Consider the following 26,244-nt stretch of genomic DNA (forward strand, 5'->3'; position numbering starts at 1 on the left):
AAAGATGATTTCCGTTGTAGAAAGGAAAAACTGAGTAAAATCTGATTCTGATAAAAATGTACTTTGCATGTATGAGCATTTACTTTTTATAACTGGTAATAACTATATATCATTGTAAAGTAACAGAAGGAAGTTTGGAAATTTAATAGACTCCAATATGAAACACTAATTATATGGTTTCATATATATTATGAGTCTAAGCATGTTTACCCAAACATAACTAAAATTAGGAGGCTTGATGAGATATCAGAATTGCCACATTGTAGCCAAAATTTGTTAAAGTAAAACCAGGGTGTAGATTAAAATTTAAAAAGTACTAAAAGGAAGTCTTTATTTATAAGTAGTATAAAATTGGGATGGTGGGTATTATGCAAAGGCAATATTTGCATATTTAAAGAAAAGAGGTGTGAAGATATTCAAACCGTATTTAAATGACATGAGAGATATATTTTTGACTGTAGATTCTTTTTTCTTTTTTTTTTTTTTTTTAAGTAGGCTCTATGCCCAGTGTGGGACTTGAACTCACAAACCCAAGATCAAGAGTCGCATGCTTTACCGACCGAGCCAGCCAGGTGCCCCTTGTCTTTAAATTCTTTTCTCCTTTTTTTTTTTTTAAATATTTTTAAATTTATTTTAGAGAGAGAAAGAAGGAACGTGGAGGGGGGCAGAGGGAGAGGGAGAGAGCGAATCTCAGGCAGACTCCCCACTGAGCATGATGCTCAATGTGGGGCTCGATCCCCAATATGGGGCTTGATGCCAGGACCCTGAGATCATGACCTGAGCCAAAATCAAGAGTCAGACACTTAACGGACTGAGACACTTAAGTGCCCCCTTGTTTTTAGATTTTTTTTTTTTTTTGAGATTTATTTGAGAGAGAGAGAGAAAGCAGTGGAGGTGGGAAGGTCAGAGGGAGAAGCAGACTCCCTACTGAGCAGGGAGTCCAATGTGGGACTTGATCCCAGGACTCTGGGATCATGACCTGAGCTAAAGGCAGTTGCTTCACCAACTGAGCCACCCAGGCACCCTTGTCTTTAGATTTTTAATGAATTTCTTCAGTGAATTGCCTGGTTTTAAAATTATTCTTATTACTGGTTTACATTTGTTTTTCAGTTCAATAAATACAATTTTACTGGGTATTTGTTTTGTTAAAATCTGTCCCTGTGGATGATTTTGTATCACAAAACTAAAGCAGTAGCCATCTCAAGATGTAAAGTTCACTCCAGACTCTTAATAGAGCTATTTAAATTGAGACATGTTAATACTGTATCTTGGCAAATTTGCCTTGATAAGTCTTTATGATTCTCTGTCATGTGACTCTGATCATAGTACACAGGAAGAAAAGTAAAATATATTGTCAAACTAGCCTATGTGATCCTCAAGAGCTAGAACTGGATCTTAATTTTTCTATTGTTAGCACCTACCACACTGTCTAGCACATAGTAGGAACTCAAAAAATGTTTCATAATCAAAGGCTCTGGGGGACCCTGGCCCTTCCAAAACCCTGTAATTATTGCCCATATTTTATCAGCAGATTCCAGTATCAAAACAGATGACTCCTGTGTGGTAGTACATAGTAGGTGCTTGATAAATGTTGAATGAAAGAATTTATTGTTCTAATGCATCCCCACCCATTGTCTCCGTTGGCAGTTTGCCTTATGATGTGGGGAGTATGTTATCAATTATTTATTCCTCGGAAACATTCCACAAATCATCATCATCATTGTAAATTTAGAAGAGGTAATGTGGTCAACTATGAATTATACATGTCTAGATTATCTGTATTGTCTTTCATTTAAGATTTTATCAATCTCCAGAGGCCGACTCCTGATAAGCAGTCCATGGCCCTTTTGTTGGTGGTATGCTTCCCCTTCCATGACACTTTGATGGCTTGGGAAGTGGTTGAGACCCCCATGTGTGCTAAGGGTTTTCACTGTGTCTTTAGACTTTGGGGAGCCAGGCAGTGGGGTCTGCTACCTTGCTGGTTGGAATCGGCAGACCTACTCCTGATTTCCATGTGCTCAGGCTTCATGTCTGTCTGGTGTGGGGTGGCTTTGACCTACTTAGGTTAGGGGAAACTGTGTCAAGCCCTCACCTGTTGATTCGGTTGTACATGATTTGTTAGTTTAATAATCTGCAAATGGGCTACTGGAGAGTTTTCCCTGAACTCAAGTGATAGTGCAGAGTTGTGCCTTATTAGCTTGTCACAGCAGAGGTGTGGACAATCATGTTAACGTATAGTTGGATGCACAGATGGAAACTTGGTTTAGTGTGCATCTAGCACAGTCAGCAAAGAGAGTCTAGGCTGCCGGACTTCATATATTTTACCTAAACAGGGAATTTCAGCCTGCAGCTGTGATCTTTTCCCATTGGAACAGGTTTATCAGCAGAGGGACTTTGATGTTATCTGTCTTAGTCAGGGTTCTCCAGAGAAACAGAACCAATAGGTTATTTATTTATTTATTTATTTATTATAAGGTATTGGTTCACATGATTATGGAGACTGAGAAGTCTTACCATCCACCATCTGCTAGCTGGAGACCCAGGAAAGCAAGTGGTGTAGTCCTGAGGCCTGGGAGCCAGAGAGCTAAGAGTGTAGACTTTGGTCCAAGTTTGAGTACCAGAAGTGCTGAGGGGCAGGAGAAGATGGATGTCCCAACTCAGGCAGAATGGGAATGCCACCTTCCTCCTCCTTTCTGTTCTACCATGGCTCTCAAAGGATTGGATGATGCCTGCCCACTTTGGGAAGGACATCTACCAGTTCAAATGCTAATCACTTCTGGAAACACCTTCACAGACACACCTAGAAATAATGTTTAACTAGTTATCTGAGCATCCCTTGGCTCAGTCAGGTTGACATGTAATTAACCATACCATTATCAAAATTCAGTTTGTTTTGAGTCTACCCACTAGATGTGGCTTGTCATGTGACTTGACTCTAGAGGGAGAAAACAGTGAATTGAATGCAATTTGAGTATTTATTCAGTTCTGTTGATAGAGTTTTTTCAGTGTAAATTAACAAATTGGTGTTCTGCTCTCTGCCCTTGTCACTAATACATTTAAGCTTGCCCAAGTCCATCTTTGAGGACCTGATTACCTCTGGACACTGGCTAAATATAATCTCTGAGACTTGAATGTGGAAGACCAAGTCCTAGAACACGGAGCTAAGTTAATTGATCTCTGTTGGGAGCCAGGCATTGTTAGGAGCACTGGGGTTACAGCAGTGACTAGACATGCAAGGCTCCTGCTCTTCGGCCTGCTGCACATTCTAGTAGGGTTTATAGCCAGTAAACACTAAGTAACCAAGGTAATTTCAGCCTTAGTCTGGTGCTCTGGTAACATGAAGGAGAGTGACTGTGGGGCTGTTCCAGGAAGAGGGTGGGTTAGGTAACGTGTGAACTGAGATTTGAGTGACAGAGGGGGCCAGCCAAGCCAAGGTGGTGGTGTGGGGGGAGGAGACACACAGGGCAGAGAACATTCCGAGAGAGGAAGCTGCAGATTCCAAGGCCATAAGCAGAAAGAAGCTTGGCGTATTTGAGGAGCAGAAGAAGGACCAATGGGATTGGAGTGTCGTGGAATGAGTGGGGCAGGTGGGTGGGGTGTGTGGGGCTAGGACCAGATCTTTAGCCTTGGAAGTTATGATGGGAAGTTTGGAGTTTGGAAATGGGAAGCCATTATTTAATTTTAAGCAAAGGGACTTAATTCAAACACTGGGTTCTAGGGAAACATTAGTGAATAAAACAGATAAAAACCCTTGCCCTCCTGTTGCTTACAGACTGATTTGTGTTTCAAAAAGATCACTCTGGCTACTATATGGGGAAGAGTTGTAAGGGAGCAAGAATGGAGGCAGGGAGATGGGTTGGGGGCTGCCGTGGCAGTAGAGGGGCGAGGTGATTAGGGTGAGAGGAGTCCCGGTAGAGATGGGGAGAAGTGGATGGGTTCTGGATCCGTTTCGGAGGTAGACCTGACAGGACTTCTGGCACATTGAAGGCAGAGAGACTTCGTTTAGGACTTGGCAAATTGTAGGGACCCCTTGAATGTCCATATGGAAATGCCAAGAAGGCAGTTTGATATGAAGCTGGAACTCTGGGAAGTTTTAAGTCCTATCGTAAAGATGAAAAAGCCATGTAGGGAGATACTATCTTAGGAGGCCCCGCCCTGTCGTAGTTGGGCCTTTCTCCAGGTGATACTGGAGTTATACTTTCTTTTCCAAGTCCTCACAAATCTGGGAAGAGTTGGAGAAGGAGAAACAAGCAGAGCTGTTTCTTTCCAGACCATCCGTAGGCAATACTAACTTGTCTGGGTGAGCGAGGTCCAGGGGTGGGCATGGGTCCATATCACCTTTGCACGCACAGCATGATACAGTGTTGTAGGGCTCATACGGGAGCGCCATTTCCTACTGTCTTCGGGAAGGGAGATTTTGTAAAGATAGGTCATATCTTAGAAAAAATAAATGAAGATTTGGGATATCACTTTTTCCAAGTGTCTCTTTGCTCTGTGAAACATTATGGTATGGTTTTAGGCCATGTGCTTACCGCTCTGTAGTCTGCTGCTGCAGCTGAGTTCCCTCCCTGAAGGCAGGCCTGGGGCACAGCACATGATGAACATGCAGAAAAGAGGTTCTTGAATTGAACTGACAATAATGGAGTGGGATGATAGAGTAGGGATGTAACCTTTTTAAAGTAAACACATCGCTTTGATACATTGTTCCAGAATGACAAATTAGGGAACCTTACTGGCTGTACAGAGGGTTTGTTTTTCTGAGGCTTCATCAGAGAATTCTCTAATACCTTGTATTTTCACATAACTTTTCAGTAACATGAATATCTCATTAAGTTTTGATGTAATTCTTTTCTGTATTATTCAAAGAAAGCACTCCTGATACAATATCTTATTCATCTGCTTAAGAATTCTGAAAGTTAAATGGGCTTTTCTTATTTGTAAGCATTAAAACACACACACTCACACACACTTTTTTCTGGTTATAAAAATAATGTAAGGCCTTTGTGGAAAATATAGAAAAAGAGGAAGCAAACATAATCCCCCTCTAGAGAGTAGCAAAACGTTAATATTCTAGTATTATTTTATGGGTATCTTATACACAGCTGGAATCATGCTGTATATTCATTTTGTACCCTTTCTTTTTGCTTGATATTAAATTGTACACATTTTCTCTTATTTTTAAAAGCTCTCCACGATCTTCTAACTGGTTGCCTAACAATGTATAGATACCTTGGAAAATACTGGGTATATCTAACTAGGAAGATATCTTTGTGTATACGTTTTTGTCAGTTTTGTTATTATTTCCTTTAAGATTAATTTCAAGAGCTAGAGTTACTGGATCAAAGGTTATGAACATTGTGAATATATTTTGATGGATCATGTCCCAGAAAGATGTATTAGGAAGGGCCAACTGTGCATTTTTAATTTCGACATACATTTTAGTATTATAAATTAAAAATATTTGCTTTTTTAATATAAGAAAATGGTATGATTTTTTAATTTTTAATTGTCAATAGACTTCATTAGAGGAAGTGTAAGCTCACAGCAACACTGAGCAGAAAGCACGGAGTTCCCATAGACTCCCCGTCCCCACCCTTGTAGAGCATCCCCCATTATCAACACACCACAGTGGTGCATTATCATGGTATGCCTTTTATTTTCTGTTTCTTTGCTTACTAGAAAGATTGAACCTTTTAAAAACCGTGTTTATTTTTCGCACCCCTTTTGTGGGTTGCTGTTCATTTTGTTTGCTTAGTGATTTCTTGATTGAGAGACAACTCAGACGAAGTAGGATTGGTTATAGCCTTTGTCATTTCTGTAGCATCTGATGCAGTGTTCTTCCAGGGGTCTGTGGGCCTTGAACTTCTGCATTTCTGAGCTTTGGCTCTCTGGGGGTGGGGCCCAGGGATTTGTGTATTTAACAAGCCACCTGGGGATTCTTACGCACCCTAAAGATGCTTAAGAACCCCTGGTCTTAAGCCTTATAATAAACAAAGGTTTGAAGCATTACATGTAAAAAGTACGTACTGCTTTCTATAAACTATAACGAATAAGTGTTACTTCCTATGAAAAGGCAACACCAGCGCCTTTTCATCAGTGGGAGAGTGTCAGAACCAGATTAGTCAGATCTCAAGTTTTCTTACAAGAATGTGTTCAGATGACTAACGTTTTGTCATTCACAGGTATTGTAGCTGGTTTGCATTCTTCTTAATAGAGCTTTCTTCATTCAGAAAAAGCTGGAAACTATAGCAAATAACAGATAGGTCTAGCAGTTCCACATTCCTTTCAGTGAAATATTCCGTTTTACTGTCACTCCCATCTCTACTGGTTCCAACCAGGTTTCCAATAGGGAAAACACGAAGGCCTCACATTGCTAATTTCTGCTTTTTTACCAGGGAGTTTGAAAATCCTAAAAAATGTATGTAAGTGCAGTTGTCTGCATACTTAAAAAAGAACAGTTGAGAAAAGGCAGCACAGAAACAACTTAGGTACATCTGTGCACAAGTCTGTGTGTTGTGCTGTGTGCGCCACAAGGGTGGCTACCCTCTGTCACCATGCGATGCTATTACAGTGTCAGTGATTGTATCCCCCAGGCTGTGCCTTTTATCCTGGTGATGTACTCATTCCATACCTGGAAGCCTGTGCCCCTCACTCCCCTTCATCCCTTTTTGCCCATCCCCCACCCCTCCCCTGTGGCAACCATGTTTGTTCTTTACTTATGGGTCTATTTCTGCTTTTTATTTGTTTGTTTGCTCGTTTGCTTTGTTTTTCCACTGTGAGGACACAGTGAGAAGGAAGGCAGACAGCCATCTGCAAGCCAGGGAAAGGACCCCCCCCCCCCCCACCACCGGAACAGACTGTGCTGGCACCCTGATCTCAGACTTCCCAGCCTTAGAACTTCGAGAAATAGATGTTTGTTGTTCAAATGCCACTCAGTCTGTGGCATTTTGTTCTTGTAGCCCCAGCTGACTAAGACAGGACGCTTAAAGAGATCTGGGTACGGCATAAAATTTCTCCCTCGAACTTAAATTTTTTAAAAGTCAGTGGATGAGCTAGAGGCAAGGATGATTACGTTCATGAATTAGTTGCCCACAAGGCAAAGTAGAAGAGATGCTGGAACATCAGGGCCAAATACAAAGAGAGAGAAACCATGAGGGGAAAGATAGAAGACTCAGGGGACAGATCTAGGGCATGTGAATAATCGGAGTTCCAGAAGGAGACAAAGAAACAGATGGAGAAGAAACAATAGCTACTACACAGAAGAAGAATCTGAGACAACAGATTGAAAATTTCACTGAGTTCCAGGTAGAATTGAAATAAAAAAAAAAAAATCCACACTTAAGTACATTCTGATAAAACTGAACTCCAAAATAGAGGAACAAAATCTTACAAACTTCTAGGTATAAGGAGCTGAGAAATGTAGAGAGGAAGAAGCACCAGACCTGTCAGTCTCGAAGTTCACTGGGATGAAAGGCCTTGAAGTCAAGAATTCCATACCCTTTTGCGGCGCCTGGGTGGCTCAGTTGGTTAAGCGACTGCCTTCGGCTCAGATCATGATCCTGGAGTCCTGGGATCGAGCCCCGCATCCGGCTCCCTGCTCGGCAGGAAGCCTGCTTCTCCCTCTCCCACTCCCCCTGCTTGTGTTCCCTCTCTCTCTGTCTCTCTCTCTCTCTGTCAATTAAATAAATAAAATCTTTAAAAAAAAAAAAAAGAATTCCATACCCTTTCAATTGATCCCTACCCTTCAGGGTGAGGGAAGGAGGATTATCAATGTGGCAGGGATTCAGTCTTTATCCAAGCGCCTGATCTAAGGAAAGCGTTAGGGAGTCTACACAGAGACCCTAAGATAGGGGAAAATGAAAAGGAGAAGCCCAAAGGTAGTCAGTGATCCACAAAACAAGACCTAGAGTATTTCATGTAAATGGCTATTGAAGGATGCCCGGGACTGGGTAACAGAAGCGCTGAAAAAAGAAGAAAAAATTATTGAAATAGAAGCGACATTTTACAAGCAAAATTCTAATTATAACCCAACTAGAAGTCCCAAGTTATTTTAGCAAAGTCGAGTTGGGGTGAGGGAAGAAAAGTAAAATCCTTCCCAATAAGCATTTGGGTTGGAGGGTGAAGGAGGGTGGGCGTGAGGTTTGCCGAGTGTCTCGTTTGGAGGAGGGGGAGGACCCCGTGGGAACAGAGCCTGGAGTAGACGCGTGTGGTTATGGACGCGGGGAAGGGAAGGAAGACATTCATGGACTAGCAATGGCCAGGAACATTCCCCAGTTCACAAGGGGAGGGAGGACGGTGAATGGCAACCCGATTAAACCTGTCAAAATAAGGAAAAGGAGCGAGGAAGCAGCATACATTGTCTATATAAAGCGAGATGAAAGGTTGAATGAAAACACAAACAGAGGGCAGTGTCATGATTGAAGGTGTTCTGTGGAGCCAGAATAACTGTGGCTTTGGGCAAGCTGCTTAATATCTTCGAGATTTCACCTCCTATGAAATGGGTATAGTGGTGGTACCTGCTTCAGAGGGTACTCTGTGAGGTTTAAGTGGGTTAACATACCTACAGCATGCAGAATAGGGCCTGGCGTCCAGTTAGACCAAGCAGGTGTTTGCTCTCTTATTTATAGAGCATGGTCACAATGTTAATATTAGGCGAGAAGAAACAACATTAAAAGCACCACATCAGAAGAGAAGGTTATCGTGTAATGGTTATGGCCACTGTTATCACAAATCTGTATGTGCCAAATAAGATGGCAGCTAAATACATAAAATGAAAGTGTTAAAAATGTAAGGAGAACTTGATGAAAATATTTTACAAGGGGGGAATTCATAAAACATCTTTCACAGATGGAGAGATCTACCAAAAATAAGTAAGATCTAGAGAGAGTGAATAATGGAATCAACAAACTCAGTCTTAACAGACAATATTGAACCTTTTGTTCCTGCACTGGTTTTTTTGCATGAAACATTTAATAAACATGTGCCACAAAGCAAACCCTAATATATTCAAAAAACTAAACATATCACAGACCATATTTTTGATCCTAAGCCAGTAAAAGTAGAAATAAATAAGAAAAATGACCAAAAAACTTAACTGCTTGAAAATGAAAAAACACAACTCTAATCCTTAGATACCTCAATGTCATCAGAGCAAAGAGGAATTCAAAACTGAAAACCGTAAAAGGGAAAGCACTTCACACCCAACCTATGGACACAGCAAATACTGTTCTAAATAAAGTCTTCATTATGAAGGAAGACATAAATAAAGGAACTCAATGCTCATCTTGTAAAATAGCTAAAAGAGTGAGTCAACCCAAAAGGAAGCAAGAAGAATAAAAATATGAAGCTGACGTTAATCAAATAGACAAAAATGTTTAAATGGTTGAAAGGGAAAAGATATAAGAAATCAAGGGCTTCTTTGCAAAGGGGAGGGAAGGTGGTAGTGGTGGTGTGGACAGCGTGAGGGACAGAATCAGGGTGGAGAAGGGGAGGACGGGAAGGAAGGCATGTAGGAAAAAATAAGGAAATAGAAGAAACGTCGGATATAACCTTTTGCTTTTGAGTGGTCTCCTGTGACCTAGGACTCAGGTTCTCTAGTCTGTCTGTCCGTCCGTCTGTCTGTCTATCTGTCTGTCTATGTCTGTCTGTCTGTCTGTCGTGCTTCAGCTTAACCTCTTTCCTTTTTGGGGAGCAGCATGGCAGAGCGGTTACAGCATAGGTTCTGGAGCCAGGCTGCTGGGTCAGTCCTGGCTGGTCCCTTGCCGTCCATGTGACTTTGGATGTATCATACCAGCTGCTTGTGCCTCAGTCCTGGCCCATAACATGGGGGTCCTGAGAGCGTGGATTTGATTTGGTACATGGCAGCATGCAGCAGCACCAGGCTCCTCTGTCTGGTACGTGCTCAGTAAACAACCAGGGGTTGTCCTCACCATCCCCATCTCCATCATTCCTTCGAGGATTTCCCAGGATGGATGCTCCACGAGGCCATGCTTCCGCTGGGCCACCTGATCTTCGAGCCGTTCTGCTTTCATTTAATGCCTTTCTAAGAGACACCATTCTGCCTTTCCAGCATAAATACTGTTCTCAGATAAGTGCTAGAAGAAGATCAGCATTTGCTGTCCTTGCTACATGCTAGGCATTATAAGTGCTTCCTATGTTCTATCTCCTGTAACATTCACAGTGCCCTGAAGAGTACAGTCACCTTTGAACAGAGGAGGACAAGGAAGCTAAGAGAACTTTACACACTTGCCCAGGATCACACAGCTAGAGGAACTGAATTTGGACCTGTTTGACAACCCCTGCCCATCCCTGTCCCTGCTTGCTCTTAATTTTTTGCTTCCTGATAAATTTAGGCAGTGTTCACTTAAAGCAATGACTATTGAAAAATAGCCTGGGGTGGTAGAAAGAGCTCTGAACTGTATAGCAAATGTCCAGGGTCTTAGTCCCAGTCTGAGCTTTGCCCCGTCCTACAGCAGCAGGAGAGGGGGGCGGGTGGGAGTGGGGGGGGGCCTCCACCAAGTCACGTGACACCCAAATCTCAGGGTTTTTAGTGGCAGATTAAGGGACTGGGTCTGTGTGAGATCTCAGGTCTCTCCAAGCCCCTGCTTCTCTGTACACGTGTATATCAGGTGGCTGTTAAAAAGGAGCCTCTTATGAATGGAGTTAAATGTTCTTATTTTTGCCAAAAGTAGAAAATGCTTTTGTGGCAGCATGTACATTCTCAGATGACCCTTTTGGTGTTTTTTTGTGTTGCCCAGGTACTCCAGGAGCAGATCCGGGCCCGGGACAACATCAGCTACGGAACGAATTCTGCCTTAAAGACTCTGGAGATGCGTCAGCTCTCCGGTTTGGGAGACCTTCGGGGAAGAGTGGCAAGGTAGGTGGTCGGATGTGTGGGACTGTATCTACCAAGAGCTGTTTTTCATCAACTCCATTTCACAAAGTATATATTCACAAAGCCCCAAAGCAAATTCTTTGTGTTCTTCTAGTATATCCCCTCCTTTGCCCGTAAAATCTAAGGTAGAATTTACACCTGATTATGAGCATGCCATGATTTCTTATGTTGCTGCAGTTGATGCTGTGTTCAGGGAAGTAAATGTTGACGGGAGAGCGCAGCTGACCTGTGTAATTTGGCATTCGAAATATTACGTTTATTGACCCCAATAAGATAAAGTTGAGACTTAATTTTGTGTGTCTCTTTTAAAATTTTCATTTTCCTTGTAATTTATTTTTATTTTATTTTCTGAAAATATTGGTCTGCCATAGATTAGAAATTTAGAAAAAGAGATCTTTGACCTCAGATAGTATAGAAGGCGCTGTTCCATCCCCTTGCTACTGAAAGCATGCTCTGTGGACCAGCAGCGTTGGAGTCACCCAGGAACCTGTTGGAAATGAACGATTTCTAAAATATTTATGGGCCGCTTCTGCCCTCTGCTGCCATTAAGAGTCAAGTACAAGTCTACACGGGAGCTGTTCGAATCAGGCTGATGTGAAAATGAGGGTGGTCTGTAAAGGGTTGGATGGAAGAAAGAACAGGACCCACAGGATCCAAAGCCTCTGTGGAGCAGAGGAGGGTGGTGTTGGGGTATTTGTGCAGACAGCACATGAAGGACCTTGAATGCTGGGCATGTGTGTTTGGGTCTGGTGGGTGAACATCAGTCTCATAGCACAGGGCTCCGTGGATTGAATGTAGGCCTAGTTGTGTGGTTTTCTATTCTCATTTGGGTCAGCTCCAGTCTTCTTAGTATGACCCTTGGTGATGAACCCCACTGACTTCCTTATCTCTCTCACCCTTGGCACTGTAACTTTCAGCAGTGATCCGCTATTTGTTATTCCCTGAATGGGCCATGCTCTCCTATCTGTGTACCTTTGCACATGCTGTTCTTGCACTCAGCATGCCTTTCCCCCTTTTTTATAACTTCTAGTCAGCGTTTCAAGTTCAGCTCAAGTGTTGTCTCCTCCAGGAAGTCTTCCCTGATAGGCCACTCTCCTGAGCTCCCCTAGCATTCTGTTCTATTGAATCTGTCTGTTTTCTTCACTGTCTTGGGGCAGAGTACCGTATCTTTTACTTTTGTAATATGTGTGCATAGAACAGTTCTCTGGAAAAGAGTAGATACTCAATAAATGTTTGGATGAATTAATGATCTAGAAAATCACTGTAACAGGACTGAAAAACCTGGATTCTTTTTGTGGAGATTGGCTTAAAAGCAACCCCTTTCTGCGATACCTCCCAGAAGAGTGAGGAATTAGAAGGGCTTCAGAGCTACAGGGCGGAGCAGGGACTTCTGGAAAATTTGAGGATCTGCCTATGCAACAAATACTTTACTCTGAAACAATCACAAACATTTGTTGTGAGCACCCCCTATTTTTGCTTTTTGTGGCTCTACTAGTCTATCCCCAGAATGCTAATGAGACTTATTGTTGAAATCAACTTACGTGAAAAAAAATTCATTGGCGAAGTTTTAGCTTTCTTGCATTGAATTGGAGGAGTATGAGCTTTTTTTTTTAAGATTTATTTATTCATCTGAGAGAGAGAGAGAGAGAGTGTGAGCAGGGGAGGGGCAGAGGGAGAGGGAGAAGGAATCTTAAGCACACCCCATGCTGAATGCAGAGCCCGATGTAGGGCTCGGCACAGGGCTGGATCTCACGACCCTGAGATCACAACCAGAGCCAAAACCAAGAGTCGGATGCTCTATCGACGGAGCCACCCAGGCGCCCCAGGGGTATGAACTTTTTAAGTGATAGTCTTAAATTATTAGGCTTCTGTATTGTTTCAGGTTTTATTTTCTAGCGTTTATGGATCCACTGGTGATTCACTGATAGAAAGCAGGCTCCGCGGCTTCCCCTGTGATTCTGCGTGGAGGAGAGAGACGCCTTTTTACCCCACTAAGAGCGGCACACTCTGAACAGGACTTTCTCAGAGGGTTTCCCCTCCCCCCTAAAGTGGAGCTAAGGGAGTTCAGCTTTCCCATTCCTACTGGAACAGTTGGTCCGTTACTTGGCCTTCTGCTCAGCGGCCACTTCCAGTTTCCTCTACAAGGTCTGTTTTTGTGGCATCAGAGCCTTAGAGGAGAGATAGCTGCAGACTGAGGCAGACGCACAAATTCCCTCAAGGTAAGCAAGTCCAGGTGCACGGGAAAAAAGAGATAAATTAGACATTATCAGATTAAAAATCTTAGGCTCTTATAAATAGTGCTGCCACGAACATTCACATACAAGTTTCTGTGTGGCCATATGTTTTCATTTCTCTTAGATATACCTAAGAGTGTAATTGTTGTGTAATGTGGTGACTCTATATTTAACCCTTTTTTTTAAAGATTTTATTTATTTATTTGAGAGAGAGAGAGATAGAGCATGAGTGGGGAGTGGGGAGAGGGAGAAGCAGGCTCCCCGCTGAGCAGTGAGCCTGATGCGGGGCTCGATCCCAGGACCCTGGAATCATAACCTAGGCCGAAAGCAGATGCTTCATGACTGAGCCACCCAGGCTCCCTCCCTGTCTTGTGGTTTTGATTTGCATCTCCCTACTGACTAATTGTACTAAACATCATTCAGCGTGCTTATTGGTCATTCGTACGTCTTCCTTGGAGAACTGTTTATTCAGATCCTTTGCCCATTTTTAAGTGGATTAATTGTCTTTTTATTATTGAGCAGTAGGAGGTTCTTTATATATTCTAGATTCAGTTCACTTATCAGATACCTGAGCTGAAAAAGTTTTCCCCCTTTCTAAGGGTTTTCTTTTCATTTTCTTGATTGGGTCCATTTGGTCCTTTTAAAAAATTATTTCTGTCTCTTTGTTGATATTTTCTACTTGATGAGACTTTGTCATTATACCTTCCTTTACTTCTTAAAGGGTGTTTTCTCTGTTTCTTTGATCATCCCGCATTTATTATGGCTGCCTTGAAGTCTGTGTCTTTTAAATCTGACACCCGTTCCCTCTCACTGGCAGTTTCTTTTCCTGCTTTTATTCCGTGTTTAGTTCACATTTTCTGGTGTCTTTGTGTGTCTCATAATTTTTAATAAGAACTGGACATTTTAGGTAAGAGAGCATAGCAATCCTGGATGTTGACAAGCCCTTACCCCATTTGCTTTTGTTGTTGTTTGTTTAGTGACTTGGCTGGGTTATTTTAGTGATGTCTGTTTCCCCTGCAAAATAAAGCATCTGGTGCTCAGTCATCCTGTGAAGACAGTGGTTTTAGCAAGACTCTCTTTGACTGTCTCTTTCCCCGATCTTTTATTAAGCTGGCGGCCTCTGCAGGTATCACACCCAGATCTTAGGCTCCATTAATTGCTGGTAAATTGCTCTACTGTTTGTTTGCTGTTTGTTTTTTAAAGATTGATTGATTGATTGATTGATTGGGTCGGGGGCGAGAGAATGAACAGGAGGGGCAGAGGAGAGGGAGAGAGAATCTCAAGCAGACTTGCACTGACCGTGGAGTCTGACTTGGGGCTCAGTCTCACGACCATGAGATCATGACCTGAGCTGAAACCAAGAGTCGGACACTTAACCAGCTGCGCCACCCAGGTGCCCATCTACTGTTTCTGACAATACCCTGTGACATAAATTGCTCTACAATTTGATTCAATTAAATTATTGCCTGCCGTTAAGGGCTTAATTTTGTATATATGCAGGGATTATTATATATATTATAGGTAATAATAATATGGAATATGAACAACTTAATGTTTTAAATGTCACTGCCTTTGGTGCGCTATGCCACCGTGTCACAGACTATAAGAGACATTCTGCTTAAGCATGTTGCCTGGTCAGGTCCATTGCTAGATGTTTGGGACTCTGTTGATGGACTTCTGACCACATCCCGACCATTGATCTGATAACCAGGTGAAAAGTTACTCTGCCGTATGAGGGCCACAACCAAGAACTGCACCTGGGAGACAGCTATCTAAAGACCTGAAAAGGGAAATTTTGGAATGACTACATTATTGGTTCATCTATAATATAACATTGGGATAAAATAGGGCAACTGGTCAGATTCATTGTGAATTCTTGTTTAACAAAAGCTGTTGAGCCATGCACACAGCTATATTTAGAACCCTGAGGCTGTCTTTTATGAGTGTTTTTTTTTTAAGACAAGAATGATGCCTTTAATTAGATATTAGCTAAGACAGCTATATAGCTGCCCCCTTTTTTCTTATTTATCTCTTTATTTTGAAATAATTTGAAACCTACAGAAAATTTGCAAGATTCACAAGTGTTAACATTTATTTACTCTATTATTCTTTTCACATGTAAGTTTTTTTTCCTGAAATATTTGAGAGTAAGGATAACTTTCTTTTTAACATAAGAAAATGGGAGTTGATTCCACTGTGTGTGTTTTCTGATGGCAGGCTTTGGTATCCTACCCTGCACACACACACACACACCGTGCCCCGCCCCCCCACTGGTTTGTCCCCTTATTTATAAACGTATAGAAGTGAAATGTGCTGGTAATAAATAGTCAGAAACATTATGAAACATGTAACATAAAAAAATGAAGGCTCACCAGCCCCTTGCTCTGTTTTACTCCTTACGGGTAACTAATGTTTAGCAGCCTGCTGTCTGTCCTTTTAGACTTTTTTTATACATAGTTATAAGGTGATAATTTATCATCATAGTAATATGATGATTTGCAGCATAACAATTACCTAACAGTGTGAGTTTAATTTTACCAAGTATTATATATATTATTCTGCAATTTCAGTGCTCCCGCATAGCAATATATTGTGGGCTTTCTTCAAGTATGCATGTAGATCTAGCATTCTACTTCCTTGGACATGGAGGGTCCTGCTACATGGGGGTGCCGTAATTTAATCTATGTAACTACTCCTTGGTGTTAATGGAAATTTATGTTGTAGTATTTGTGTTTCCAAGTGAGAAGTAATACTGAACCCAAGCTATCACTAGTGAAAATCAGTGAGCCATGAGCATCAGGATAATTTTGAGACCTTTCTAAATAACTTTCTCAAACTTAATCTGTACCTCAAACAGCTCTGCAAAGATAATGAAACTGGTCTGATGTAGTGATATCTGACAGTTTCTATTTTTTTTTAAAGATTTTATTTATTCATGACAGACAGAGAGAGAGAGAGAAGCAGAGGGAGAAGCAGACTCCCAAGGAGCAGGGAGCCCGATGTGGGACTCGATCCCGGGACCCTGGGATCATGACCTGAGCCGAAGGCAGACGCTTAACCATCTGAGCCACCCAGGCGCCCAATATCTGACAGTTTCTAAACGGAAAGCTGTGTTTGGGTTGGAAAATAAAGTCTTTCTATAATATATATTTTTTTAATTTCATGGTATGTTCAGACCTCAGATGTCCCCCAATAAGATTTAAAATTTTTTTAAATATTTTTTTTTTATTTATGTGACACAGAGAGAGAGCACAAGCAGGGGAAGTGGCAGGCAGAGGGAGAAGCATGCTTCCCACTGAGCAGGGAGCCCGATGTGGGGCTCGATCCCAGGATCCTGGGATCATGACCTGAGCTGAAGGCAGCCACTTAACTGACTGAGCCACGCCCCAGATTTAAATATTTTGATAAAAAATTATGAACTCAAAAAAGAAGGGTCTGTATTTGGTGCTTTTTTTAACCATCATTTGTGAAATGGGGATGATTTGTGAAGATGAAATGAAGTAATACGTATCAAGGATCTTGCACAGTGTGTGGTACATAGTAAATATTCTTTATGTTCACTCATTCAATAATATTTATTGAGCCTCTACTGCATGCAAAGCAGTGTACTGGACACTAGGGTTTTTGTGATGAAAAGGGCAGATATCGTCCCTCTTGCTTGCAATTTATATTCTATCTAGTAGGGGAGATAGACATCAAACTTACTGCAGTACAATTATTTAGTTTCACTTATGATTTGAATGATTTATTTGTAGATGTTTGGAGTTTTCTATAGCAATCATATCATCTGTAAATAATGACAATTTTATTTCTTCTTTTCTGATCCTTGTATCCTTAGTCTCTTTTTGTTGTCATTTTGCAATGGCTAAACCCTCCAATACAATGTTAAGTAGATGTTGTGATTGGGGGCATCTTTCTCTTGGTTTTTATTTCAATGAAATTCTTACAGTGTTCTTCCATTTTGAAAGATAATTGCTGTAGGTTTTTTTTTTTTTTAAGTTTACTTATTTATTTTTAAAGAGAAAGAGAATGCACTAGCAGTGGGGAGGAGCAGAGGGAGAGGGAGAGAGAATCCCAAGCAGATTCCATGCTGAGCATGGAGCCTAACATGGGGCTGGATCCCAGGACCCTGAGATCGTGACCCAAGCTGAAACCAAGAACTGCTCACTCAACTGACTGAGCCAGCCAGGTGCCCCTGCTCTAGTTTTTTTTTTTTTTTTTTTAACATAGATTTATCAGATTAAGTAAGTTTTTTTACATTCCTAATTCATTAAGAATCTATGAATTTGTATTGGTTTTTCTCAAGTGTTTTTTGCATCCGTTCAAGTCAGATATTCTTCTCTTTTGAACTGTTAATGTGTACTTAGCAAGGTGGGTAGATATATTAATACACAAAAGTCAGTTTCCTCGACAGATGTTGGTGGGGATGTGGAGGGGGAATGCAAGCTGGTGCAACCACTCTGGAAAACAGTATGGAGGTTCCTCAAACAGTTGAAATTAGAGCTACCATTCGATCCAGCAATTGCACTACTGGGTATTTACCCCAAAGATACAAATGTAGGGACCCGAAGGGGTATGTGCACCCCGATGTTTATAGCAGCAATGTCCACAATAGCCAAACTGTGGAAAGAGCCAAGATGTCCATCGACAGATGAATGGATAAAGAAGATGTGGTATATATACACAATGGAATATTATGCAGCCATCAAAAGGAATGAGATCTTGCCATTTGCAACGACGTGGATGGAACTGGAGGGTGTTATGCTGAGTGAAATAAGTCAATCAGAGAAAGACATGTATCATATTACCTCACTGATATGAGGAATTCTTAATTTCAGGAACAAACTGAGTGTTACTGGAGTGGTTGGGGGTGGGAGGGATGGGGTGGCTGGGTGATAGACATTGGGGAGGGTATGTGCTACGGTGAGCGCTGTGAATTGTGCAAGACTGTTGAATCACGGATCTGTACTTCTGAAACAAATAATGCAATGTATTTTAAGAAAAAAGAAAAAGAAGATAGCAGGAGACGAAGAATGAAGGGGAGTAAGTCAGAGGGGGAGACGAACCATGAGAGATGATGGACTCTGAAAAACAAACTGAGGGTTCTAGAGGGGAGGAGGGTAGGGGGATGGGTTAGCCTGGTGATGGGTATTAAAGAGGGCACGCTCTGCATGGAGCACTGGGTGTTATGAACAAACAATGAATCATGGAACACTACATCAAAAACAAATGATGTAATATATGGTGATTAACATAATAAAAAAATAAAAAAAAGTCAGTTTCCTTACCATAAAACAATAGCAAATATCTAGAAAACATACTTAAAATAAAATCAGAGAATATATAGTAACTAGGCAGAAATCTAACAAAAATTGTTCAAGACTGCTATAGGGAAAATTTTTAAAAATTTGATTAAGAAATAATAAAACAAGTAAATGGAGATAGATATATTCAAGGGTAGGAAGTCTTAATATTTTTAAAGATATCAATTCTTTCAAATTGATTTTCAGAATCAATGAAATTCCAGTTAATATCCCAACAGAGTGTTAAATTGAACTTGATAAAATGACCCTAATGTTTATATGTAAAGGTTAAGAGTCAAAAAATATCCATGATGCTCCTGAACATGACCAGGGAGGGGAGAATTGCCTTACCTGATAGCAAGACTTGTTATGAAACTATGTGCTCTTGGCTTAGGGATAGAAAAAGTAAACAATGGAATAGAATAGAGAGTATGCAAATTGAACGACAGATGTGTGGGATGTTTGATATATGTCATAGATGGCATAGCAGATCAGTGGAGAAAGGAGGGATTGCTCAATGAATGGAGCTGAAAAATATATTATCCATGTCAAAAAAGAATAATTTTTTTCCTACCTCATACCAGATACAAAATCAGCTCTGTATGGGGAAAGGGGTTAAATGCTAAAAATAAGACTTAAAAACTTTGTTTTATTTTTCTCGTTGGGGGTTTCTAAGTTTTGCTTTCCTTATTTATTAAAAATTTTTTTAAATTTAAATTCAATTCATATATATAATGTTTTATTTGTTTCAGGGGTACAGGTCTGTGCACAATTCATCAGTCTTATATAATACCAAGTGCTCATTATAACACACACCCTCCCCAATGTCCATCAGACTTAAAAATTTTTAATAGAAAAATATAGATGAATATCTTTTTGACCTTTAGGTAGGGGAGGGTTTTTTTCTTGACAAGGGGAGGATGGATTTGATTATATTAAAATTTAAAACATTGCTCATCCAAAGACCCTTTAAAGATGAAAAGGAGGTATTACAAATTGTGGAAGATATTGGCTGGTAAAGGATTAGTGTTAAGAACATATAAAGACTTCCTACAAATTAATAAGAATAATTGCAACAACCCAGTATAACAATGGGTAAGAAAAGTGAATGACATTTTACCAAAGCAGAAACATAATTGGTCAATAAACATGTGAAGAGATTTAACATCTGTGGATGATGTGGAAATGAAAATTCAGAAACCAACAAAATATGTTTTTTTCACACAGTTGACATCTAAAAATGCCAAGCATTTAGATAGGTTGTAGCTTCTTAGGAGCTCTTATGCATTGCTAGTGGGAGTATGAGTTAGTGGAGTCTGATATTGAACATTTCCAGTGTTGAACATTCCCATATCCATGATCCATCAATTTCTGCATAAGAGAAATTCTTGTACCACAAGGGGTCCTGTTCACAACAGCATCATTCACAATAGCAAAACACTGAAATAACCCAAAGTGCCCATCAATGGGAGTATGGGCAAGTAAATTATAATGAACAATAGAATGTTATTCTGTTGTCAAAATGAACTGCAGTGGCATATGGCAATATAGATGAGTCTTAGCAATATAATAAGTGGAAAAAATAAGTACCAAAATATTGCATATGACATAATGCCTTTTGTAAAAGTTAAATTCAACTAAAACATCCATATACATACTTTTGAGAAATATGCATGCTATTATATATGTACATACATATGTACATATACATGTACTTACATACATGTGTGTATGCAATTAATTGTCTAAAGTCAATTTAATTTTAATTCCAGGATAGTTAACATACAGTGTTATATTAGTTTCAGGTGTACAACACAGTGATTCAGGAATTCTATACATCACCTGGTGCTCATCACAAGTGCACTCCTTTATCCCCATCCCCTATTTCACCCACCCACCCCACCTCCCTTCTGGTAACCATCAGTTTGTTCTCTGTGGTTAAAAGTGTGTTTGTTGGCTTTTAATTAATTATCTTAATAGGAAAACAAGGGAATGATGATACAAGATTCAAAATGCTTACTTTCATGGGAGCAGTTATTAAAAACAATTAACTGAATAAAGTGAGCCATGCATGGACCAATAATGAGAGTATATTATGAAACAAGAAGTAAGCGATCCAAAATAATGACAATCATAAAGAGTTTTAGTTACAAGAAGTTCAGCAAAAGAGATATGTGGGGCATTCTCGAATTGTATAATTGGTGTGCCTGATCTCTAGGGGCTCTGGGAAGGCTTCCTTAAGGAAATGACTTGTGTGCTTAGCTCTAAGGGATGAATAGGAACTAACCAAGTGAAGTAGTCAGAGAAGAATATTCCAGACAGAAAACAGCATGGGTCAAGGCCTCGAAGTGGGAAGGAGTAAGGTAAGTTCAAAGCCCTGAAATATAATCAATGTTGCTGGATGAAAAGGAGGAGAAAAGGGACAGAGATGTGTGAGATGATGCTGGAAATTAGAGGGTAGGGAGCAACCTTTTTTGGGCATTTTAAAGGATTTTGGTCTGTATTCTAAAATAGAAGCAAGTGAAACAGCAGGAATTTACACAGATACAGAGCTATATTTAGTTTGCCTTTTTTTTTTCTCACAGCTTTCTTTCTTTGGGGTTAATACCTAATAATTTTACTTACCCCACTTTGTATTCACTGGACACTAGATTGAAAGGCACAGAGAAATATTTCATGTTTCAAGATTTGGGGTATATCCTGCCAAGTTGCCCTAAAGAAAGCTTGTAAAATTTATTTTTCCACCAGTAGTGTGTGATACACCTTGATTCTACAAACTTCTCCAACATTGGGCATTGACATTCAAAAAAGATTTCTAATACAGAAGAACAATGGCATAATTATTGCTTAATTGTGTATATTGTACTATGAATATTGAAAAATTTAAATGCATATATGCAGTTTTGTCAGATTGTTTAAAATATTTTTTGAAAATATTTTAAGTATTTAAGTCAATATTTACAAAAAAATTTGTCCCATTAATTTTTTTTCTGTTACTTCCAAAGAGAATTATAGCATTTTAACAAAATGAGTTAAACAAGTTGTTCAGCTTCAGGTAAATGTGAGTCAGTACCAAGAAAAGACTTTTAAGGTTGGAATAATTGAGCTGGTAGCTTACTTTCTTCAGCGTATACAATAAATTAAATTTACCAATAATCTCAGTTGGTTCACCTTTGTTTCTTGCATCCCAGTCCTTTCTCTGAGTGTTTGTTTTTTTTTTTTTAAGATTTTTAAGTAATCTCTATACCCAATGTGGGGCTCAAATTTACAATCCAAAGATCAAGAGTCACATACTCTACCAGCTGAGCCAGCCAGGCATTCCTGGATACTCTTCTCTTTTTACTGAAGTACACGATTTAGTGACTCTTTCAGTTTGGGGTTTGTGGGCAATACATTTCTTAATCTTTGCATGTCTAAAACGGTCTCTGTTTTTATTTTGCGTTTTTTTCTTGAATAATATGTTATTTACCCTCAATCCTAAGGAGATGTTTCTCCATCATCTTCCACCATTATGGTATCTGCTGTCTTCTGATACCTACTGTGTGCTGTCAGTCTTACAGTAGGTCCTTGGTAGGTTACCTGTCTTTAGTCTCCGGTAGCTTTTAAGATTTTATCTGTAATAGGTTATCAGAATTTCACTATGCCCTATTTATTTTGCTTACACCACTTTGTATTCACTGAACGCTTGAAAACTCACGTTTTTCTTCAGTTTTAGAAAACTGTCAGCAGTCACCCCTCAGATAGGCCATTCTCTCCATTTCCATCTTTGGGGACTTCTCAACTCCTCTTTCTGTGTTAACATGTCTTTATTTGTCCTCCTTGTCTCTTAGCTATTTTCCCGTGTTTTTAATCTCTGTCTTTGCTGCCTTCTGAGTGAGCTCCTTGCTACTGTCTTCTAACTCACTGACTCTATCTTCAGTCATGTCCAGTCTAGAGTTAGGTCTGCGAAGACACTGGGGTTTACTTCTAGGATTTCTCATTTTTCTCTTACCCACTTGTTCTTCTTTCCTCTCCGCCTATTTTTTTTTTTTTTTAATAATTTAGAGTTCTCTTGATAGATATTATTCTTTGATTTTTTTCAGTATCTTAAACATAGTTCTTTTAAACTCATTTGATCCAGGTTTTTTGTTTTGTTTTGTTTTGTTGAGCTTTCCATAGCTGGTGGAGCCCCACTCAAGTCTCTGGTTTTGGTTACCCTGGTTCCTGTGTTCTGTCACGAGTGGAGCCAGTTCTTACCTCTCTTGCCCTGTGGAAACTAAAACTTCTTCTTACGTCTGTTGGTTTTTAGATATGGAGCCCTTCAAGCTTACAGCACCAGCTGTAGCAAAACATACGCTTTGCTCCATCTTCTGCACCATCTGTCTGTTTTCTACTTTCTCCCATATTTTTTTTCCTCCCATTCTTTTTTGTCCTTTTGGACTTACGCCTCTTTATTCATCTGGAGTCATCTGGATAGGTTTTCAGGAGGGAGCCAAAATGAGGGCATGTGTTCAGTCCACCATGTTTAACTGACAGAGCAGGTAGTAGTTTTAATTTGCAACATTTCAGTACAAAATGATTAGTAAATTTGTTAAATCTTATAGCTTATTAGAAAGCCTAACCAAGCACTAGCATGCCGTCTAATCTTTAGTCAGGCTTATAAACTATAGATCAATATTTTATTTTTCAAACTTCTAGAGGGATTTATACCTTAACCTTTATCAATTACTATGCTGTTTTTGATAGTTGGTTGCAAATACTTTATATGATTTAGTGAGTGAGATCCTTTTCAGTATCTAAGTCATTTAGGAAACAGTTTATAAACCTCGTTGAGGCCCCAGTGCAGATAAACATCTTAAAGAACACATTCCCAGTGCTTTTAGGAAGATCGCAGACTGCTGATTTACTGACTGTGAGCAGTCACAGGCTTGTTCTTCAATCTGTGTATTTATAGTGACTTGTTCAGCAAGTTCCCAATCTTCTGAGCTTATTTGTCTGAGTCACGGGATAATGAACAAGAACAGAATGTCAGATAAGATCTCCATCAATAATAGAAAAAATATACACGTAAGCTGAATAACATTATCATGGTAGTGGCATGAGAATCTTTTTTTTTTTTTTAATTTCTAGATTGTGTGGTTTGTGTACTGAAGAAAAAATTTCCCACTATGTCCTCATTTTGTATGATTATCATGTGACACATAGTAGTCATCCTACAAATACTTATTGACTGAATGAGTGAATTATGGATTGGGGTTCCAACTCCGGCCTCTCTACTTCTGCTATATATTGCCTTGAACCTGACCTCACTTGATGACGGTGACTCTACCCACATTTCTCTAGCTCTGTGTTCCTTATGCTCCGGCCTCATTTCTGCTTCATGGGGAGCCCGGGGAAAGATGGTAGGATAGTGCATATTCCATGAAATTGTAATGTATTCTTTGTACATGGCTGTTGATCGAAATATTTTCTTTGTATAATTGTTCTTCTGATCATAAAATTATATATACTTATTGCAGAAAAGTTGTACAATTTAGAAAAGAATGAAAAAATTTTTAAAAATCACATATGATCCAGAGATAGTTGGTTAATATTTTGTTTGCTTCCTTGTGAAATTTTAATGACTATATATGCATCAAGGTTCGGTCAAGAAAACAGAAACCACTCTAAGTATTTTAGCAGGAAGGGATTTAATCCAGGAAATTAGAGTTTGTAAAACCATTGGCAGATTTGGGGAAACAACAGAAGGAAACTGCTGTTGGCTCCCAGGAAAGTAGGATGTACAAGAATCACAGAAAGGAGACATTGATAATATTAGCTACGTGTAACATGGAAGTAAGTGATTTGCAGGAGTGTGCCTGGAGGTGGCCGTTGTTTATCACATGGGCAGTTTACCACATGTCTGCCCGCCCCTGCCGGGGGAGCGTAAGTGCCACTCATTGGTGGGATCTGAGTCAGAACCCGGCTGGCAAGGTTGTTTGGGAAGTACAGTCTGTGGGCTTCTGCCCCTTTGATACAGAGAGCGTTCACAAGAAACAAAAATGCTCTGTCAATTCTGAGCGATCCATTTATATAACCCTTTCCCCTTGTCACCAGTCCTCCAATTGTCTTTCTTCTGTGGCTCTCACCATTAGCCAATGCCCATGAACATCTGGCCATGTTTTATTCTAGGCAAAATGAATCCTCAGATACATTGTTTGAACTTCTGCCAACTGTGAGGGTTTACCTTCCTTGATACCCTTGAGGGCCACTCCTGAGTGGGCTTTGAAGTATCAGCAGTCTTCTTCTGGAAGGTGTCATTGTATTGGCACCTTCCGTCGACCAGGTCTGACTCTTCCTCCTTCGGTCCACCTGGTCCTCAGGAACTCCTCAAGAGGCCATTTGTGTGAGTTGAAGGAAAGTTGGCAGTAGCAAGAGTATATGCCACGGGAGTCTGGGCTCATGCAATTTACTTATCCTTTGGGACCTGTTTAAGCCTGATGGCTTTGTATCCCTTCCCCTTGAAGATGGCGTGTGGCTCATATGCCTCCCTTTAAAGCTTGGTGCTCATGACAGACTGCCCAGGTTGCATGGTTACTTAATGTCCCATGCTTCAGCATGTAGTTTCTACCAGAGCCCAGTAGCAAGCCAACAGCTACTTCTCAGAGCAGGATGATTGGGTTGGAACGGGGCATGACTTTGCTCCGTATTCCCAGGGGGCTATTCTGTGACTCTGTTGTTAGGGTTTGACAGAGGTCCCCCACACAGCTTCCCTGCCACAGATACTTTGAGCACCATCGGAACTGCCAAGTTCTCAGGCCCCAGGAGCAGAGCAGCTAGGACCCGCAGCGCAGCCTTCTCCTGCTCTGGACCCCACTCAAGGCAGGCAGCCTCACAGTGGTAAAAGGTTAGGAGCAGTACTTTCAAATGTGGTAGAAGTGGCCTCCAAGATCCAAAGAAGACCCAAAGAACTTGGAAGGACGGAGGTGGTACCAGAGAGTAAAGGCCACATCCAGCACACTATATAAGCCTTTTGTCATTGGGCTCTCACCACATGTACAATTTTGTACTCATGAGCACTGTAAAGCCTTTGCTACTTTGATGGTTTCATCCCTACTCTTATTAAGCAACATCCCTGTGGTTTAACTTAAAAACCATAATGAGGGTAGCTCTCTATATTCCTGTGAACCTCTATGTAAAAGAATGAGTCAGAATAGTACAGTTTCTTGGAGTGGGGTCATGCATTTTCCAGTACGTCAAGAAGCTTCAGTGCTTGTTTTTAAACTTTAATAAGAGTTAGCTTTGTTGTTTGCCTGGACAGATGTGACGCCAGCATAGCCAGACTCTCTGCAGAGCACAAAACAACTTACGAGGGGCTCCAGCACTTGAACAAAGAACAGCAAGCTGCCAAACTTATCTTGGAAACAAAAATCAAAGATGCAGAGGGACAGGTATGGCCGATTTCAGGTAGCCTTTTAAAAATAGGTAATTTGTTCTTAGCTAAGAATAACATGGTGTTGAGAAACCAGCCAGAGCTCCCAGAATGTGCATATCTTTTCCTTTTTTTTTTTTTAAGATTTTATTTATTTATTTGTCAGAGAGAGAGAGACAGCGAGAGAGGGAACACAGGCAGGGGGAGCGGGAGAGGGAGAAGCAGGCTTCCTGCCGAGCAGGGAGCCCGACGCAGGGCTCGATCCCAGGACCCTGAGCCACCCAGGCGCCCCGAATATCTTTTCCTTATTTCTTCCTCCCTCTGTCTCACTGCAGTGGCCCTTCATGGGCATGGCAAGCAAAGCACCGAGAGTTTTTGGTACGGTCCTACTTTTAAAGATTCTTTCCCCCATTCCTAAAACAA

At 40.6% G+C, this 26,244-nt stretch overlaps 1 protein-coding gene across 10 annotated transcripts in view; it reads left to right on the plus strand.

Annotated features, from left to right (window-relative positions):
* FAM81A (family with sequence similarity 81 member A) overlaps positions 1 to 26,244 on the plus strand; it is a 126,229-nt gene that overhangs the window by 78,613 nt on the left and 21,372 nt on the right. For 9 of the 10 annotated variants that reach the window (XM_027571997.2, XM_027571999.2, XM_027572002.2 and 6 more), the window contains exons 4-5: positions 10,758 to 10,876; positions 25,711 to 25,840. In XM_027571997.2, the coding sequence (XP_027427798.1) occupies positions 10,758 to 10,876; positions 25,711 to 25,840 (249 nt within the window). The remainder of the gene's footprint in view (positions 1 to 10,757; positions 10,877 to 25,710; positions 25,841 to 26,244) is intronic. The other variant, XM_027572006.2, reaches the window with a different exon arrangement.

This window comes from Zalophus californianus, chromosome 6, assembly GCF_009762305.2.
Source record: "Zalophus californianus isolate mZalCal1 chromosome 6, mZalCal1.pri.v2, whole genome shotgun sequence".
Classification (NCBI taxonomy): Eukaryota; Metazoa; Chordata; class Mammalia; order Carnivora; family Otariidae; genus Zalophus; species Zalophus californianus.